Below are 19,110 nucleotides of genomic sequence, written 5' to 3'. Positions count from 1 at the left end.
CCTAAACCCTTTGATCTTATTTAATTCAAACATACTCCTCCATCCAAAAAAAATCAACGAATCTGAATAGAGGGCTATCTAGATTCATTGGACTAAGAGGGGCCACATTTCCTTTTTTTTTTGGACGGAGAGAGTCCATTAGAATGCATGTTAGGTATCCAAGTGGGTTTGTGTAGACATGCTGTAGCACTGCACATCTGCACATGTGGGTCTACCATCTACTCTTTCCGTCCAAAAACAAACAACTTATTTATTTTGGGATGGAGAGAGTATCAGCCAATATAACACGAGTAATTTATGTTAGCAAATGATCCGAAGCATTGAAAAGTTTGGGCCACCACTGGAGATATTACAATACAAAACGCTACACTTTTACCATTTCCCTTCGCTTGCAATTAGATAGAATAATTTAAGAAAATGTAGAAAAGAGAACCCATATGTTCACCATGGTCTGAGTTTTTTTTCTCAAACACGTAGGAGAGCAGTGTATCATTATAATTACTAGTTGCCTACCCGTGCCTTGCACGGGATATATAATTATGCTAAACATTGTATCATTTATTAACTATATTGATTTTTTTATGAATTACTGTGACTAAAGTTAGAGTCTATGTCACTTAAACCGGACTTTGTAGTTACAACATAAGTATTTTTATACTTGAAAAAAATAATATGTTTATTAATACTTTTTGTTTAGTAATTTATTAATTTAATAATTCCAAAAATCTAAACTTTTTAAGGCCAGCTCTTGTTATAATCAACTATATAAAATAGCTCTTATTAGGATTAGCATGAAGGCAAGATACAACCTGAGAACTACATTAAGGCAAACTAATGCTGTGTGCATGCGTACGTGCAAACTACACACAGATGGACTATTTTTTCAATATAATCTTTTATATTTTTGGCATGTCAAGTATAGCATCTAATATTAATCAATATGTACATGTAGTTAAATACCCGTTCATCGTTTTGTTTATATCTGTATCATTCAGTATACATGACAGTGTTAATTTGTAGCTTTATTTTTCTTCTCTGGGATAGCTCACTGCTCTCTTCTCTTTGTTATCTCACGTAGATGTGCTGATCTTCTGTCATTAATTAATGGCCTAAATATATTAACCTGAAATTTCTTTATAGAATCATATATAGTACAATTAATGTAAGGCTATAACAAGATAATTAAGTGAGAAGGCATATATATATATAAATATCATTAGTTCCATGCCTTGGCTAACTATAAGCGGTCGTCGTTGTTGGGATTGATGGCATCCCAAAATCCATCGGGAAAGTGCCCGTTGGACAAAAAGTACCAAAGAAATTAGCTTAAGAAATAATAATAGTATACCATTAATCCAAAAATCGAGATTTGCATGGTACTACCAATGTTATTTTGGTAAGAAATAATTTAACTAATTAATGCATAAACATTTTCAGAAAATCTGTAGTATGGGTAGAGGGTGGTCAATAATTTAGTATTGGAGAGGAAATAAGCAGAAAGTGAGCGAACTATATTGGACTGTATTAAATTAATTAATATTCTTATGATTGTATTACCACAACCTATGCCATTTGTAGTAATAAAAGTTGTACTGAACAAAGCAGAGATATTGACACTGTACCTATTATGCAGAACTTTCTTTAGAAAATAACATGTCCGGAAATATCTTGCAATCACCTGCAAGGAAGAGAATATGGAATTTATTACTGTCCGGTGAAATCAAAAGATGGGGTGTCTCGCTGAGCATTATGCATGAGAAAGTGTGGAATTTTCACATGAAACTTTGTGCTCAATTAGCAGGTGATGAATATATCATTATCTTGCCTAGATCGACTTCAGAAAAAAAAGATATAATTAATGCTAGCCAGACAACTGATGTTCACGAGCAGCTATCTGTTGGAAATTTGATTCACCAGCAGCTATTTTGGCTGCATGCATGAATAATAATATGGCATCGAATTTGTGTGCTGATACGGCATGACTACTACTAAACCCAAGCGTCTCTGTTACAAATCACTGTGATGACAAAAAAAAAAAAACCATACAAAGCAAACAATCTCTTGGAGAGGTATTGAAAAGAAATACTCATACGATAGTAGCACCATTGATTTAACTCAGAAAATTTAAAGGGCATCGATCAGTCCATAGATCGATCTCTCCACGACCGGCCAGCGAGACACAGAACATTGATCTCCCGGAGATCAGCGGTTCCTTCGTGCATGGCTCTCCAAGATCAGCGCCAAGGTTGCACACGAGCAGATTTCCCGAGGGATGGAGCGCGCGCCAGCCGTCGCCGTCTTCGCATCGTCGCGTTTCTTCTCATCTGTTGGAGGGAACCAGGTACCGTGAGATTGATACGTGGAGATAAGATCCGCAATTAATACACGTATATTGGATGTCCATATATAAAAGTTGATAGCACACGTATCTTATTAAAGAAACACGGATAAATCTTAATATTATCAACGACCAGGATAACATCATTAACTTAATCAATGGTTAGATTTTTCTAATTAACGTGAGAGCATCTAGAAAGTACCCAATTAGTATAGGAATAGAGATATAGATATTTAGAAAAAGAAATGGGAGGGTAAGAACCCTACAACACATATAAACCTTACATGGGCACTGAAAAAAACATTAAAAGACGACCTCAACGTAATACTCCCTCCATCTACTTTTGATAGTCATATTTTATCTTGGCACACAGACCAAGGATAAGTGATTCTACTTATCATCCATTTAAATATGCTACTAGTCATTCATCGTAAACAAGCGATTCACTAATATTTATATTTCTCGATGCTCATGTAGCCAATTTTGTGTGGAAGAATGAAGAGTCACGCATTAAATCCAAGAAAGCCATTAAAATGATAAGTTGTTGGATTGAAATATGCCTATCAAAAATAAATTTTTCAGATTTAGAAATATGGCTATCAAAAGTAGATGGAGGGAGTACAAGCTAGCGCTATTCACCGTTCGGCATGAAAACATGAGTGACCTTAGACCCGGACAAACCCTAATCATACAATGATACAACTCTTCTTTTAGCAAGCCGCAAGGCTTCAGCTAGGTTGGGAGAGCCGGAGAGGGCCGTCGAAGACACAACGATCACGATGTTTCCATAACGTCTAGGCTCCCAAGAAGACAACCCTTTTCTAACCTGACCAACCCTTGCTTCTGAACTTTGCCCACCATTCATCAAAGGAAGCAGTATCTTTGCTACGGCGAAATAGCTTGTAGCCCACCTTTCCATCATAACCCACTTAGGGCTTGTTCGGTTGGGCCGTTCCCGGCCGGGATCAGGCCCAATCCCGTGAAAAATCTCGGCATGGAAAAGATACCAGCCTACGCAAGTATAGGCGTTCGGTTAAGCCCAGACGAGATTTTATCCCGGTGGGGCGTTCGGTTAAGCCCAGACGAGATTTTATCCCGGCCCACCCCGGTGTTTTCCCCTCATCATCGGCCGGGAAATATTCAGCTTCTCTGGTGGAGAGGAAAAATATCCTCTCGACGCAGCGACGCAACGAGAGGGGGCGCTGCGGCGGGGACGGCTGCACGGCACGGCACGACTCCGACGCGACGGCGACGGCACGCTCTCTTCTCCGGCAGTTGACTCCTCCGTTGGTCACCTTCTCCCCTGTGAGTTCCTTCCCTTCCCATCTCCCCTAGCCTTCTCTTCCAGTGTTAGGGTTTCTTGCGCTCGTGGCCTCGTGCTACTGCAGCGGCGCACGACGGTGGCAGGCATGGCGGGGGACGCCGCAGCATCACACCCCCTCACCATGGCGCCGTTGAAGCTCTAAGCGCTACGGCAAGGAGAAGCAGGAGGACATGGATCTGTTCTTTGTTCCTCACAAGGTTTCTTGATTTATTCTTCTTTCTCCCTTGATTTGTTCTGAGTAATATTCCTAACTTAGTCTGAAGCTCTGATCATGTCCTTCCTGGATCTGATCCTCTGTTTGTAGTGCCCAGTGAGAATATGCTGATTCTCCTGGTAGTTGAGTAGTTGAAAGACCACGTTTTCTGATTCTCAATGTGAGTTGTTTTAAATTTGTACATAAAGGTTATGAAAATGGGAAGCCAATATGAGTTACTATTTTGGCTCGAGTTGTGAATGAAAATGATGGGAATTCAATGTGAGTTGTTTTAAATTTGTACATAAAGGTTATGAAAATTAGTTGGCAGGTAATAGTAATGCCACAAAAACATGCAGTGCGTAATAATATTGAGGCATCAGAAGTTAATGCTGTTCATTTTTCAGAAATACTAGACAAATGTTGTTCATCAGAAGTGATTCCAACAAGTTGTCTGCTCTTGTAATCTCACCCATACTTGACAGTGCCCATAATACAAGTAGATCAATGAGCCATTCCACATGCCATATTTTCTGAACAAAGTACAAAGTTCAAATTGAAGTAGTAAGAAAAATGAGTCATGTGCAGCTTTAGTTGAGGCCTGTAAAAAGCTCTTGGCAGTCGGCAGAATACAATTTACTTAAATCTGAACTATTTTGGTACATGGTTCAAATGGTCTAAAAACAATTTCCTAGGTTGGTCCATTTTTAGGTTATCTTTTGTAGAACCATCTAATGAAGAAATTCTGGATGTAAAACATGATTTTTGCAGCTATTGCTTGCTTAATCTGCAGACTACTGATTTTTGCTTCTATTATAGCTACTATTGAATTCAGTTTTTTGCTTGCTCAATCTTATATGTGTCCTAATTTCATTTTGATATCTGAAGCACAGCTAGCATTAGTCTCATATGCATGTCCATGTTTCTAGCACTGCTAGCTATTAGGCAAAGCACACAATACAGCTTACAAACAATCACTTGTCAAACTGAAAACTTGGTAAAAATGTTGCCAAGGATCAATAGTTGGCTGGTTTCAGGAAATTTGAGACAATTGCTCACTGCACAAAAGCATTGCCTAAATTATTGCATTTTACAACTGAAAACTGAAGGAAACTTCTTTCTTCTCTACAGGCTTTGGGAGGAAGTCTGAGAGGATGGTGGTTCAGATACAGAGTGAATGAGCAGACATGTACAAGATGATGGCTTTTGCAGGAGCAACAAATGTTGATCTCTGAACCATTGTATATTGCTGATGTAACCATTTGGTCTAGGAGTGGGTGTGGCAGCTCACATTTATTTTTATAGCTCAAGTGAATCATGACATAGTTTCATCTTTTTCTTTTTTTATTTTCAAATTTCACTACTATGACTGTATTTAGTTGTCTCTGTCTTGTCAAGTGACCTCAAGCTTTGTTGGGTGATGCCTCCTTGCCTTAAACCGGATACAGGCCTTGATGATACTGCAATAATTTTGTTTTAATGATTAATCAATGTGGTTTTCGCGTAATTAATGAGGTTACTGCAATATTTTTTTTACTGAAGTGTAATTTCATTCATGTTGCACTTTTCACTTATACAAAAATATCGGTTTGCAATATTTTTTTGCTATTCTAAACTAAACTGCCAACCTGAAAATCAATTTTGCTATTCTAAACTCAATGGACAGCGTGCAACGTTGAAGCAGGAAAGCACCAGTCCTTTGTTGTTGCTGTTGCCTATTGCTGCCTTGGCACGGGATTTAAGGAGGCGCACCAAGCCAAAACCGAACAAACGTTTTTTTCTTGAACGACTCGTACAAGACAAGACGATGTGAAGTTCTATTGATAGAGCAGGAAAAAATTACAAGATTACAACCCAGGAGGGTCGTAACCAGGAAAAAAGAAAAACTATACCACCACCCACACGCCGACATCGCCAACACACAAGCCAAGGAGAAGGCTAACACCGGACCAGCCGCTGCTAAACGTGACCGACCGCCACTAGACCAACAAAGGGACACAGACGAGAACGCCCCCAGGGAATGCCAAAAACGACGTCTTCAAGAAGAGAAGCGACGGAAAACCGCCGCCGTCGTCCGTCGGGACTCAAAGGAGCTAAGACTGGGCTTTCGCACGGCAACCACCCTTGAGGGGTGAGACAGCACAACGATGCCCTCAGGAGGGGGATCATCGTTGTCAGTCCAACCAAGGCCGAACTGGGTTTTCACCCGCTGCTCACCACCTGCGAATCCACGTCTGAGGCACCGATGCTCCACCACCACACAAGCTTTGCCGACATGTGAGACCCCTGCACCGGCGTCCCCCGCCAACCAGCCTTCGTGCGTCGAAGACCACCACACCCATCGGCAGCTCCTCGTCACACCTAGGTCGCCTCCTCCACCGCCGGCCGCGCCTCTCTGCGCCAAGCCGGCCTCCTCCACCGGACGCGCCTCTCGCGCCAATCCGGCCTCCCTCCATCGGCTGCGCCTCTCGCGCCAATCCGGCCTCCATCTCCGCCGCCCGCGCCTCTCGCGCCGAGCCGGCCTCCGCTGCCATCGGCTGCGCTTCTCTGCGCAAAGCCGGTCTCCGACCCCTCCACCAAACGATGCCACGCCGACCAGATGCAGCCATCTCCCACGCCCTCGGCTAGTCGTCCAAGGCCGCCATGCCTCCGGTGACCGCAGACACGGTCACCACCACCACAGCCGCTGCTGCCGAACGCCCAGCCACCTCGCCGTCGCCATCCTCGCCTCGCACCCGACTCCTTCCCCGCCGCCGACGTCGCCACCGCCTCCACAGTCACGGCCGTCGTCGCCGCTGCCACCGACGCCAGCCACCGCCTCCGCAAACCGCCGCTGCGCTGTTGCCCTCCACCAGCAAGGGGAAGGAGTCGGCCTCCACTAGCAAAACGTCCTGCCACTGCGCCGTTGCCCTCCACCAGCAAAGGGGAAGGAGTTGGCCTCCACCAGCAAAACGTCCACCAGCAAGCAGCTAGGAGCCGCCCTGACGCCGTGTCCGCCGATGCCGCCGCCGCCACAGCCGTGACAGCTAGCTGCCGTCTAGATCTGGCCGAGTTGGCACGGATCTGGGGGATTTCGCTGCCGTCGTCGCCAAGCCCCGCGCCACTCTGCCTCGCCGCCGTCGCCGACTGTCCCGACGATGGCATCGCACACCGTCACCGGTCTCCCGCCACGGCTGTTGTCTCTGCACTGGCAAGGGCGCGCCAGCCCCCACCTCTCCTTCGCACCTTCGCAGGCCGCGGCGTCGTCGCTTCCAGGCGGGATGGTGGCGGATCCCGCCGTCCCCCACGACTCCCGCCGGTGGGAGCACCAGATCCGGCCAAGAGAGGGCTGGATCCGTGCTCGGCAGCGCCGGAGTTGGACGCCGTCGCCGTCGCCTCACTCCCGTCGTCCGGTCACGTCAGTTCCCCAGCCGCCTTGACCACGAGCGAGGGAGATGGAAAGCCCCCCCGCCGCCTTCCTTGCTTCCGCCTGGCTTTGCCGGCGGCTACTCGGGCGGCGGCGAGGCTGGGGAGAGCAGGGGGAGGGAGGGGGCGGCGCGGCTTGAATCGCCGCCCGCGTCACCCCTGGGGCAGAGCGACCGGGGGCACGACTACGCCATTCCCTCTCCGAACAAACGTTTTGAAAACAGGATTAGGAAAATCAAGGGAATTCATCCCACAGGGATTAAGTGACATGGGAGGGATTCACTCAATCCCTCCCTGGATAGGTTCCCCTTGGGGGTTTAATCCCAAGGAACCGAACATAGCCTTAATATAATTACTGCTAAATCTTTCCTACCTGTGCCAATATTACTATCTCCGCCTTAAGAATTTTGACAATACAAATATTCATCATGTAGTTCTAAATCTCCCCTCTCTTGTACAAGCTCGCAAAGACACCTTTATCTCAAATTCTCAATTACTGCTTAACCTTCGGATGATTGAAGTAAGCTGCAAAAACTACATAATGCCACCAATTAGCCAAACAAACTACTAGTAAAAAGCAAAATCATCATATGCCTTATGTTCAGCATCTCGTCGGGTAAATTTTCCATTAGCCAATTAGCCAAACCAACAAGCAGTTTAATAGAAAGCAAAAGCTATTTCCACTAGGATTTCATCAAGAAGAGGTGACTCTTTATTTTCTCCGTACTTCGGAAACAAGTGCAGAAGCATTCTGATGGCAAATATCATGTAGGACTTGATGAGACAAATCGCAATTGCACTAACACAGAGAAGCTGTAAGAGCAAGTTTAATAGTATAGCCAACTACTAGCTCCAATTCATCTATAGCCAATCTAATAGTTTATTCATAGAATAGTTATATACTAAACTATTAATACCTAGTCCCACCTATCATACACACACTGCGTCTTAGAGTCCGTGCTACAGCTGGCTACAAATCTGTAGCCTGCTGCTCTTCTCTCTCCTCATTTATCTTCTTAAAATATGTTTGCAGCTGGCTTATAGCCTGCTATTGTACCTGCTCTAACTTGCAAGTAAAAAAAGAAAAAAATGATAGTTAATCAGTTGAGCAGAGAGGCTGCAAGGTGCTTCCTAGCAATGGCTAAATATTCATCTGAAGAGAATTTCTCATGAAATTGATGAGATTATGAAAGCAGAAAAATAATGTCTTCAGAATGACAAATAGAATGGCATGTGAAACACTCGGGCACTCAGCTACAACTTCACAAGAGAACTGCAGTCTTAGTTACAAGAAAATGGCAGTGATCATGCTTGTTCTTCAACACTCCTTGCATGCATTTAAATGGTGGTCCATAAATGTAAGATGTAAAAGAGCTACAGGGCATGTACAGGGATGAGATAGTAGTTGTTTCTACTGTCCTCTACGTCAGGAAAACACAATATTAGAGATAACTTATTACTTATACAAAGAATTGAAAATAGCTACACAATAAATACTAGTCACTAGTATATTATACCAACTAGTTGTCCCTAAGCAATACCACAAGGTTTTCTCTCTGACATCATATTTTGTGCCTCCTGTCATTTGTTTAGTAAAGAGACGACCTTAATCTCTCTCCATGTCAGTGGAAAACCTATGTGGCAATGCTAAGAGTCATTTCATATTGTTGTTGCACATGCGCAAATTAAGAGCCTTCCAAGGTTGCCATATAATAGTCAAACTTGCAATTTTTTGGACAGAAACTCCCCAATAGCTTCCCAAGCCAGCTATTTGACATTACACAAAAGATTGTCAACTTGTCAACCTTTTCCTTCAGCTATTTACGTTCGACACAAAAAATAACTAGAAGATAATGAGGAACAATTCTCAATTTTAAATTAGTACGTGACCTGTCTAAAAACTTATGCTTCTCTCTTATCTGCCCACACTTGCCAAGTGCTCCAGTTTCATTGCAACCACAGTACATGAATTTAGGCTTACTAAAGCAATATCAGCATTCCCCTTTATTAACATAATAGAGTTTATGTTAATGTATTCATAGAGGTTTAGAAAATAGCTCAAAGAAACAAGTACAATGGAATATTGGAAATAATCTCACAAAAAAATAGGCCACAGCGTGTGTATGATTAAAAAGTAAATAGTCAGGAACACCTGCATGATAGTTTTCTTTTAAAAAAAACGATGATGCAATCTTAGCATAGACCACAAGAAATATTTACCAACCATATATGAGAGAAGTATCATGTCCAAGTTCTTGAGTGCGGCTGTCTTCTCAACATCACCCAAAAGAACAGTAAATTGTACTTTAAGCAAACTGCCTTACCAGTTACCTGTAACAAAATACAAGTTCATGTAGGGTAATGGAAATAAAATACCTGAGTTGAATACCAACAGAATCAGAGGAGCCCTGTAGTATAATAACCTCATTGTCACCATCTCCAGCAGTGATGCAAAAGTGAAGCTCTTGTACGAACTTGTAAATAACGAAATAGGCATATGGCCATCAAACGATGTTATCTCAGCTGCAGGACTAATGGTAGTCGTTTCCCTGTAAATACTATAAGAGACACCAGGTTGTAAACTTGCAATAGCTAAATTTTTTTCTATCCTATAACAATTAAGAATGTTTAAAAAATCATGTACATGAGGACTGCTCCTTCGTTAACACAACAGAAAAAACAAAATTTTGGACCTTTCTGGCTTAGTGTGGAGTGTGTTGTAGATTGAGCTACAGAAACCACATAGCTTATTGAATACTCCAACAACTGTCTAAAATGGTTGCTACAGTGGGTACAAAATTTTCTAAATTGTTAAGCCTCTCTGAGCGTGTGTATACTTTTCTGACCACCACAATTCTCAAAAAGCTACAAAAAATCCTGTTCCGATGTTTCTACCAGTAATCACCACAAGAACATGTCCCATCTCTGAAATGATGGAATCGGTTTATGTCTCTGATGATAATTTCCCTCGAAACAATATTTGAAATGAACTTAAATGCCATATGGCAATCTCTGCATATGCGCAGATTTTTCTTGACCCTAATGGGTGCTCCAGGTGGAGTGCTGAGCAAAGCGAATGTGACAGCCAGCCTTTCACTATGATGAGAAAGAAGTAACTCCTTTTCACTCCTGTCTAAATCATGGAGATCAACATCTACATTTGGAATATAACCAGCTTTGCTCATCAGATCTCCCAATTCATCTAGCTTTGAGTATATCTCTTTTGTCATCGGGTGGCTCTTGTCACCAACAATGAAAGTATGCACCTTGTCCTTAACCTCAACCCAGCTCATGGCAGGCTCCTTCTTGATGTTACTATCTTTCATTAGCTTTCGCACCTTAGCCACCTCATTCCACATGCCTGCAGATGCATAAGTGTTTGCAAGCAGAACATGTGTACCGGATTTCTCAGGCTCTAGGATGAAGAGCTTTTCAGCTGCCAGCTTTCCCAGTTCTGGGTCTTTGTGGACTCTTGAGGCTCCTAGTAGTGCCCCCCAAACTGAGGCATTTGCTTGGAATGGCATGCTGTTAACAAGCTCCATTGCATCGTCTAATTTACCAGCACGGCCAAGCAAATCAATCATACATGAGTAATGTTCCTCCGTCCTGTCAATGCCAAACATCTCCTTCATTGAATTGAAGTACTGCTTGGCCTCATCAACAAGCCCTGCATGGTTGCAGGCACAGAGAACGCTAGTCATGGTGATGTGGTTTGGATTAATGCCTTCATCAACCATCCTGCCAAACAATTCCAATGCTCTCTTCCCATGCCCATGCTGTGCTAGCCCTCCGATCATTGCAGACCATGAGACAACTCCCCTCTCTGGCAGGCTGGAGAAAGCCAACTCTGCATCTTCTATGCTACCACACTTAGCATAAGTGTACACAAGAGCATTCCCTGCAAACGCATCTGACATGAACTGTCGCTTGATCAGATGAGCATGGACTTGCTTCCCTTGCTCATAAGCTGATAAGCTAGCACAAGCATTCAGTAGGCTACTTAGCACGAAAGGATCTGGCTCAAGCCCCTTCCTTAGCATTTCCATGAACAGCTTTATTGCACCCTCACCATGGTCACACTGTGAGAGTGCTGTGATCATGGATGTAACAGCTATAATGTCACCAGAAGAACATTCTTCAAACACTCTGATTGCATCACTGAGACAACTGCACTTCCAATAGGAATCAATAAGCCCATTGACAACATGAGCGTCAAATATGAAACCTATCTTCTCTGCAAGAGCATGAACTTGTCTTGTGGCGCTGGCTGCCTCCAAGCTTGCTGTGGACTTGAGAACAGCAGCCAATGTTGTCCTATTCACGCCGAGACCCTCCTTTCTCAACACGTAAAAGATAGAGAAAGCCTCATCATGTCGTCCTCCATGAGAACAACCTGATATCAGTGCATTCCACAGAATCAAATCCCTATGGGACATCCAATCAAAAACCTTCATTGCATCGTCCAAAAAATGGTTCTTTGCATACATATCCACAAGACCAACACCTATATAATCATCTGAATCTGCATTGGCTTTGATCATGAACCCGTGGATTTGCCGACCCAAATCAAATGCACCAGCACCAGCACAAGCCTTCAGGATGCTAGACAACGTAAACACGTTGGGAACCAGCCCTGAAGACTTCATCTGCAGTAACAACTCTATCGCACGGTGATCGTGACCATTAAGTACGCACCCAGAAATTAAAGCATTCCAGGAGACCAGGAGACCACATCCGAATCAGGCATTTTCTCAAAAATAACAGAAGCAATATCAACACGCCCCATTTTCACATACATGTCAACCAATGCATTGGCCGTGAACACATCCTTTTCAAAGCCCATCCGTACCACCATAGCATGCACTTGTTTTCCAGCGTCTATATTCCTGGAACCCGTGCAGGCGTTCACCACACAAGAGAACCCAAATTCAGTAGGCTGAATCCCACTCCACACCATCTCACCAAACACCTGGATGGCATCGCCGCACTGGTCATTCTTGACATACGCTGACATCAGGCCATTCCAGGAGACGGCATTCCTCTCGCTGCCGGCCTCATCGAACACCCTCCTCGCATCATCCATGAAGCCAAATCCACCGTACATGGCCACAAGCGCGTTCGCCACGAAGACATCACTGCCAAACCCCGTAGCCATAGCCATCGCCATGGCGTGCACCCGCGCACCGAGCTGGGCGTCCGGCACGCACTTGAGCACAACAGGGAGAGCGAACTCATTGCAGCATACCCCCTCCGCGCGCATGCCGTGGAAGGCCTGGATTGCGCTCCGGGGCAGGCCGTTGTTGGAGTAGGCTGTGACGAGGGATGACCATGAGACGTGGTACGGGTCAGGGATTTCGTCGAACACCCTGCGGGCGCAGCAGGGGCGGCGGCACTTGGAGTAGAAGGAGATGAGGTGGTTGCGGAGTGAGGCGAGGAAGCCGGACTTGAGGAGGTTGGCGTGGAGGTGCGCCCCCGGGAGCAGCGCCTGCGCCGCGGCGTAGCGGCTGAGCTGCTGGCTGATGGTCCCGGCGCTTCTCATCGGAAAAGGCGTTCCGGCACGAGCGGCGCCGCCGGAGAGAATGCTCTAGGGTGGAGGGCCTTTGCTGCCCTTCACACGGCTCTAAGGATGGCAACGGGGGCGAGCCCCGGCGGGACTGCGCCCCCGTCGCCGACAACCGCCGAGGAAAAATCGACCGGAACTCGCCTTCGGCTCCATCGCGGCCATGCCCGTGAAGTTCACCGTCGGGCCACAGGAACCCGGTAGGCCTTCTCCACCGACGGTGTGGCGGCAGCGGCGGCGATTTGGGCGAAGCAGACGGCGACGACGTCGATATCGAGAAGGAAAAAAGTACACCCAAGGTGCCTCAACTTGTCATCGAGATACAAAATCACCCCCCAATCACAAAACCAGATACCGGACGTCCTTCGACTAATAAAACCGTTTGCCTTAGCTCCCTCGGTGGTTTTGACCCTGGTTTTATGCGACGTGGCGGCTGAGTCAGCGTGAGACCCACGTGGATCCCACATGTCAGGAAGCCACGTCAGCCTCTTCTCTATTTCCCCTCCTCTCCTCTCTCTCTCTCTCACTACTCTTTAGGTCTCTGGACGGCTGGCGGTAGGGAGGAGGTCACCGGGGCAAGGAGGTCTGATGGCCGGCCGGCGATGCAGCGGTGGCGGTGACACGGCATAAGGGAAGGGCGGCGGCTGGGAGCATGGGGAGATCGAAGAGGACGACCTTGAGCACGGCGACGAGTAGAGATGAGCGGAGAAGGCATGTGGAATGGGGCAAGAGCGGGGGAGCAGCCAGGCGGAGTGGGACGATGGCGCGCGAAGCCGGCGGGGCGGCGGTGGTCGAAGTGGGGCGACAGTGAGACAGGGCGCGAAGCCGGCAGCGTGGTGGCGGGCAGAGCAGGCAGGCCGATGAGGCAGTGACACGAGAGCAGGCGCGGCGTAAGCGTCCGCGACGCAGCGGAGGGCCTCCTTGATGGTGGAGAAGATGACGGGGGAAGAGGAGAGCGGGCCAGAGCGGAGGGATGTGTAGTAGCGGCGGAGGGCGGAGGGGGAGAGGTGCGAGCCTTGTGAGTCGGAGTCGGGTTGGAGGAGGGTGGCGCGGTGGAAGGAGTGGTCGGCGACGAGGACGGAGATGGCGGTGAGGAGAAGCGAGCCGCGCGGGGAATCCGGGTTGAGGTGGGCGGTGCGGGGGGCGTGCTTGTGCGCGGCGCGGAGGTGGCGGGCGTTGAGGTTGGCCTCAGCCAGGGAGAGGAGGTGCGAGAGCTCGTCGTCGTCGTCCGCATCGGCGACGCGCGAGGGACCGCCAGGCATCGGCGGTGCGTGCTGGGTGGTTGCGGGTGTGGGGGTCGCCGACGCCCTCCTCTCCCGCCTCGCCCCTCCTAATGTGAGAGCTTGCCCGCCACCGCCCACGTCCACAAGTGTAAGCCTCCTCATCATAACCCTCTTCCGTTTCCCGCCTCCTACGTCGCCTCGCCGCCGACGCGGTCTCCCCCGCCGCCTTCAACTCGCTCCCGTCCCTTCCCCCGCCGTTCTCATCCCCACCCCCGCAGCCGCCGCCGCCCACTTCGCCGTCACGACCTACCTTGTCATCTCCGTGCCCGACTTCGATGTCGCGGCGGGGGACCTCTTCGCGTCCCCTGGCGGCCGTGCACGCCCGCCAACCGCCCTGCAGCGAGTGAGCGCGGAGAAAAGAGAGAGAGAGGGAGAGAGATGATGTGGCAACTTGACATGTGGGGCCCACGTGGGTCCCACGCTGATTCAGCCACCACGTCGAACAAAACTGGGGTCAAAACCACCGAGGGACCTAAAGAGAACGGTTTTGTTAGTTGAGGGATGCCCGGTATTTAATTTTGCGATGATTTTGTATATGAGAGATCTTGGGTGTACTTTTTCCTATGGAGGGGGGATAAAGAACGGGAGCTACGACTTGGACTGGGCTGGGCCAAGGGCGCGGCCCAAGCACGGTCCATTATGTTTTAGAATTAAACATTTTAAAATTTATTTATTTTTACATAATGGAATAGAATCCTGACCTGACCTTTGCTGAAGAAGCTACAGTCACAATTATTAGTTTATTACACCTATTCAACCAAACATAAACTGACCTCAACACACACCTAAAAAAATAGGAGCACACACAAACTACTAAGCGCCAACACAAGAAAAATACCACATGATTATTGGATTCTATTTGTGATTTTGTGAATCTTCATACGAATTTGACGAAAAGCTGCATAACCGTTGACTCAAGATTACGACATGCAACTTTTGCTAGCTTGATGTCTTCATCATACTTTAGTAGTTGAGTCTACGATCGGAGCTAGTATGCTGTCCTCATAAGAACCTCAGTATAAGATACAAATGGTGATTTCTCAAAAACCATAATATTCCTGCTCAACCATAGAGCGCAACATATAAAGGAGGCTCCGACATGAATAAGTTTATTGGTTTTTTTATCAACCCCCACAAGTCAATTCTTAAAAATATGAGATATACCACATGGAATATATAAACAGAGGAAAATTGCAGCGCTCTCCAAAGAAATTTTGCATAATGATACTTCGAGAATAAATGATGGATAATTTTTGATGCACAAACAACATTTCAATACCATGCCAATTCCTCCTAACCAAATTGTCTTTTAAGCAGCTACCACATAAATATCTTAATTTTAAGAGGCATCTTTATTTTTCAGATAATTTTATTTCTCTCGATGCAGCCATTATTAATTAAAGTTAAGTACATTATTATCTAAATAAATCATTCTCCTCTGTCAAAAAAATATGCACAATTGAAGTACACAAATTATGTCAATTATCCATGTTTTGCCATACTAGAGTTCTCAAGAAGCCATGCACATCATCTCATCTAGCTTTGTTTTACTGCATCACCTAAGCTACTTTTAGCATTTCTATCATTGATCTGTTATCTCTCATCTTCAGACTACATAAATATTTTGAAGCACACGAAATCAAATTGTTTAGCTCTACCAAGCAAATTCATTTTCTACCTCATGTTTACTTAGTATCAGAACGTGATGTTTTATCTAGTAAATATTTATTTTTAAGTTAATGATTAGACCCTTAGTTATCTAGAACAGTCTATAGCTAAATAAGGTACACTCCCTCTGTCCTGTAAAAACTAACATAGTATTAGACGTGACATATTCTACTACTATGAATCTAAACATACATTTGTCCAGATTTGTTGTACTATAATGTATCACATCCAGCCTTAAATTCGTTTTTCTAATGGAGAGAATATCGTCTAAGGGATAAAAAAAGTCACGTTTTCTTTTAAAAAAATACATTATAATTATAATATAATTACACTGTAACTACATTATAATCTATATATAACTTAACTACAAAGTCATATATATATTTAAAATAATTATATACAAGTTAAATTAGAGTTATAATATAGTTATGGTGGAATTATATTACAACTATACTATATATATATATTCGAAAATTTTGTACTCAAAAACTTGCGGTAGTTTTTTACATAGTCCCATTTTCTAATAAATAGCCATGCCAAGGTTTCCATATAATCATCATATAAATTTATAAGTAAACACTACACTGGATCAGGTCACCTATGACAGGTTTGGCCCTAGTCAGAGATGAGTAGACAGTGATTACTCTACTCATCTCTGACGGGTGAAGACCCGTCAATGTTGACTAACCCATGTGACATGCTTAGTATAGAACCCGTCACAAGTGCCACTATCTTAATCGGTTCATAAGTTGTGGTCCATCATTGCTGAGTATAACCCCGGACAAAAAGAAAAGTAAAAAGTAACTTACGACCCGTCACAGATGTGAAAACTCTAGCCAAAAAAATAAAACAAAAATGGTGCCCAGCTACAGCCTTAAACAAGTAATATATCCATGTAACCCAAATCATTATATTTCAGACTAATTCTTCCTAGAAGAAAAACAAGAGTCACAAAAGACCCAACTCTTCTTATCTAATCAGTCATCTACCTCTCCAATCTCAATCATAAAACACCTCAATTAGAAACTTGGCATCAAACACTTGCAAGATCCAAAATCAAATCATAAGACACAAACAGATAAAACACTTGCAAAATCCTTGATAGATGTTGGTATTTCTTTCGATCACAGATAAATCCGCAAGCGCACGGAATAATGTTGTCGCACTTCCCCTTAGAGTATTCCAAGGATATCGGACATGAGGAACTGTGTCTATTATCTACGACTAGAATTCAATCTAGTAAAAATTGGGTAGAGTGCATTCCTATGTCTTTTAGTTAGTTAATTAAGTTAAAGGTAAAACTCTATCGAATGATTCGGGCATTGGCCCTCCCCTGGTCTGCCAGGCTGAGTCCGACCTTGAGCTCTATGATGTACCCGAATGTGGAGGAATACATAGGACGGACAGGATTGTCACCACCTGCTGTCTACCTCACTTTCCGTGGAGCACACAACAAACGAAGGTAATTTCTAACCTAGTCACCACGCCTAAGTTATTAATTATTACTCTTGTCGGTGATATGGGCCTGAGGGTATCAGGTTTAGAGGGAGGAGGCTGTCCCCCGATGCCACGTGGCCCTCCCCGGAGGGGAGTCAGGCCCGAGGTGGGGTGGCGGCCACTCCTTCCCAAAGACTAGTCGGAGGAGGCTGCCCCCCGATGCCACGTGGCCCTCTCCAAAGGGGAGTCAGGCCCGAGGTGGGGTGGCGGCCACTCCTTCCCAGAGACTGGATGGAGGAGGCTGCCCCCCGATGCCACTTGGCCCTCCCCCGAGGGGAGTCAGGCCCGAGGTGGGGCGGCGGCCACTCCCTGGCCGAGACTAGAGTGAGAAGGCTGCCCCAGGCACCACGTGGCCCTCCCTCGAGGGGGGATCGGGCCCGAGGTCAGGCGGCGGCCGCCCCCTCCCGTGACTAGGGGTCAGGCTCCCCCGACCCCCTCTCTAGGTCACCATGTACGGTGGGTTAAGTGTCTGCCTCCAGGTGCCCACCTACCCGCATTTATGGCGGCCCGAGTAGTCGCGCCACGCCGCATTTAATGCGGTGTGCAATGCACTCAACCGGTCTGTGACCGGTCGAATGACCGATGGGACTGGGGTAGTGCGCCTATGCACTGCTGGTGTGTCAGGCGACGTGCAGCCTGACATGTCCCATCAAATAATGATGGTGAGAGGTTCTCATCCTCTTATCCCAGCCGGAGTCGGTCCTCCCGCTCTGGTCAAAGCAACGCTCCCGTTTCCCGGTGTAATAGGAGCCCAGAAGTCCTCACCCATTAAATGGTGACTGACAAGGGCACCCTCCGTGTCAGGCGACAAGATTTGACAGGTCTCATCATCAAGATGACGTGCGCTTGCTTCCCAAGTCAAGAGACAAGACGTGCATTTAATGCAAAGATTGTAATCCTTCTCCACTAAGTTATGTTTTTGGGCCCATGTGGTAACCCCTGGAGATATAAAAGGAGGTCCAGGCCTAGTAGGAGAAGAGGGCTGGAGCCCCTGATGATCAACACCTTCTACCCCAACAAGGAGATCTTGTAATTTCTCACAAGATCAGCTAAGCACAGGAGTAGGGTATTATGCTTCTCAGCGGCCTGAACCTGTATAAACTCCTTTGGTCTCATCATCTTGGAGGGGGATAACTCCCTCAAGATGACACAGCTTCGCTCACCAAGCCCTCGAATCTCACCCGCTGCCCCCGGCCGAACTCACAAAGGGGGGCCTCACGGTTCCCCGGTGGAGGAGTTCATTCTCCGACAACTCTAGCCTTGTGTAGGAACTTCCTTCTTTATCTAGAGTCCTAGTACTAGAGCATTCAATTGCACACTAAGCGACGAACCCACACCAATAAGAATATATCTTACTTAAATAAACTAATTAAAGAACATAAAAAAACTCAAACACTTACTTTGATAAAGAAAGCATCCGCCGAGATACAAGCGAGAGAGAAGAAGGCCAGCAATCCTAGCTTTCTCCGGAACTCCGTTGGAAGAATACCGACACTCCAGAACTCCTCAATAATATTCTCGGAGGAATTCTGATATTTCGGGGCACTCCTTCTGGAGCTTCCCCTCACTCTCTACCAAGCTAACATACTAAATATGAAACTACAAGTGAGTTGTACTCTACTTGAGCTCAAAGTTGTGTATCTTGAAGTGTGGATGGGAACCTCCTTTTATAGTTGCTAATGACAGTTAACCCCTCACAACTGTCATTGGGAGGCCATCATGGCCCTCCACATGTAAGTTGGAGATGAGGTGGGCCAGGAGTGGTTCGGCCGACCCCTAGACCCACCTCTCTCCACCGATTTTCTTCAACAGCTTACAAGTGGGCTCCTATGGAGGTTAGGG

The 19,110-nt window shown here is 46.0% G+C and overlaps 1 protein-coding gene, 1 long non-coding RNA gene and 1 pseudogene across 2 annotated transcripts; 1 reads left to right on the top strand and 2 right to left on the bottom strand.

The window, feature by feature from the left end:
* The first annotated feature begins 3,456 nt into the window (after window positions 1–3,456).
* LOC127784211 (uncharacterized) lies at window positions 3,457–5,362 on the top strand. The gene is made up of 2 exons (XR_008019462.1): window positions 3,457–3,859; window positions 4,987–5,362. It is a non-coding gene; the product is annotated as an uncharacterized LOC127784211 (long non-coding RNA).
* Window positions 5,363–9,843: 4,481 nt separating this feature from the next.
* LOC127784139 (pentatricopeptide repeat-containing protein At4g14850-like) lies at window positions 9,844–13,148 on the bottom strand (annotated as a pseudogene).
* A 205-nt stretch (window positions 13,149–13,353) lies between these two features.
* Window positions 13,354–14,205, bottom strand: LOC127784654 (uncharacterized). Its single transcript, XM_052311999.1, has one exon. The coding sequence runs from the start codon at window positions 14,203–14,205 to the stop codon at window positions 13,354–13,356; it is 852 nt and encodes a 283-aa protein (XP_052167959.1).
* Window positions 14,206–19,110: the final 4,905 nt, after the last annotated feature.

This window comes from Oryza glaberrima, chromosome 9, assembly GCF_000147395.1.
Source record: "Oryza glaberrima chromosome 9, OglaRS2, whole genome shotgun sequence".
Lineage (NCBI taxonomy): Eukaryota > Viridiplantae > Streptophyta > Magnoliopsida > Poales > Poaceae > Oryza > Oryza glaberrima.
The sequence above is the reverse complement of the archived record's forward strand: the minus strand, read 5'-3'. Positions and strand labels throughout refer to the sequence as shown.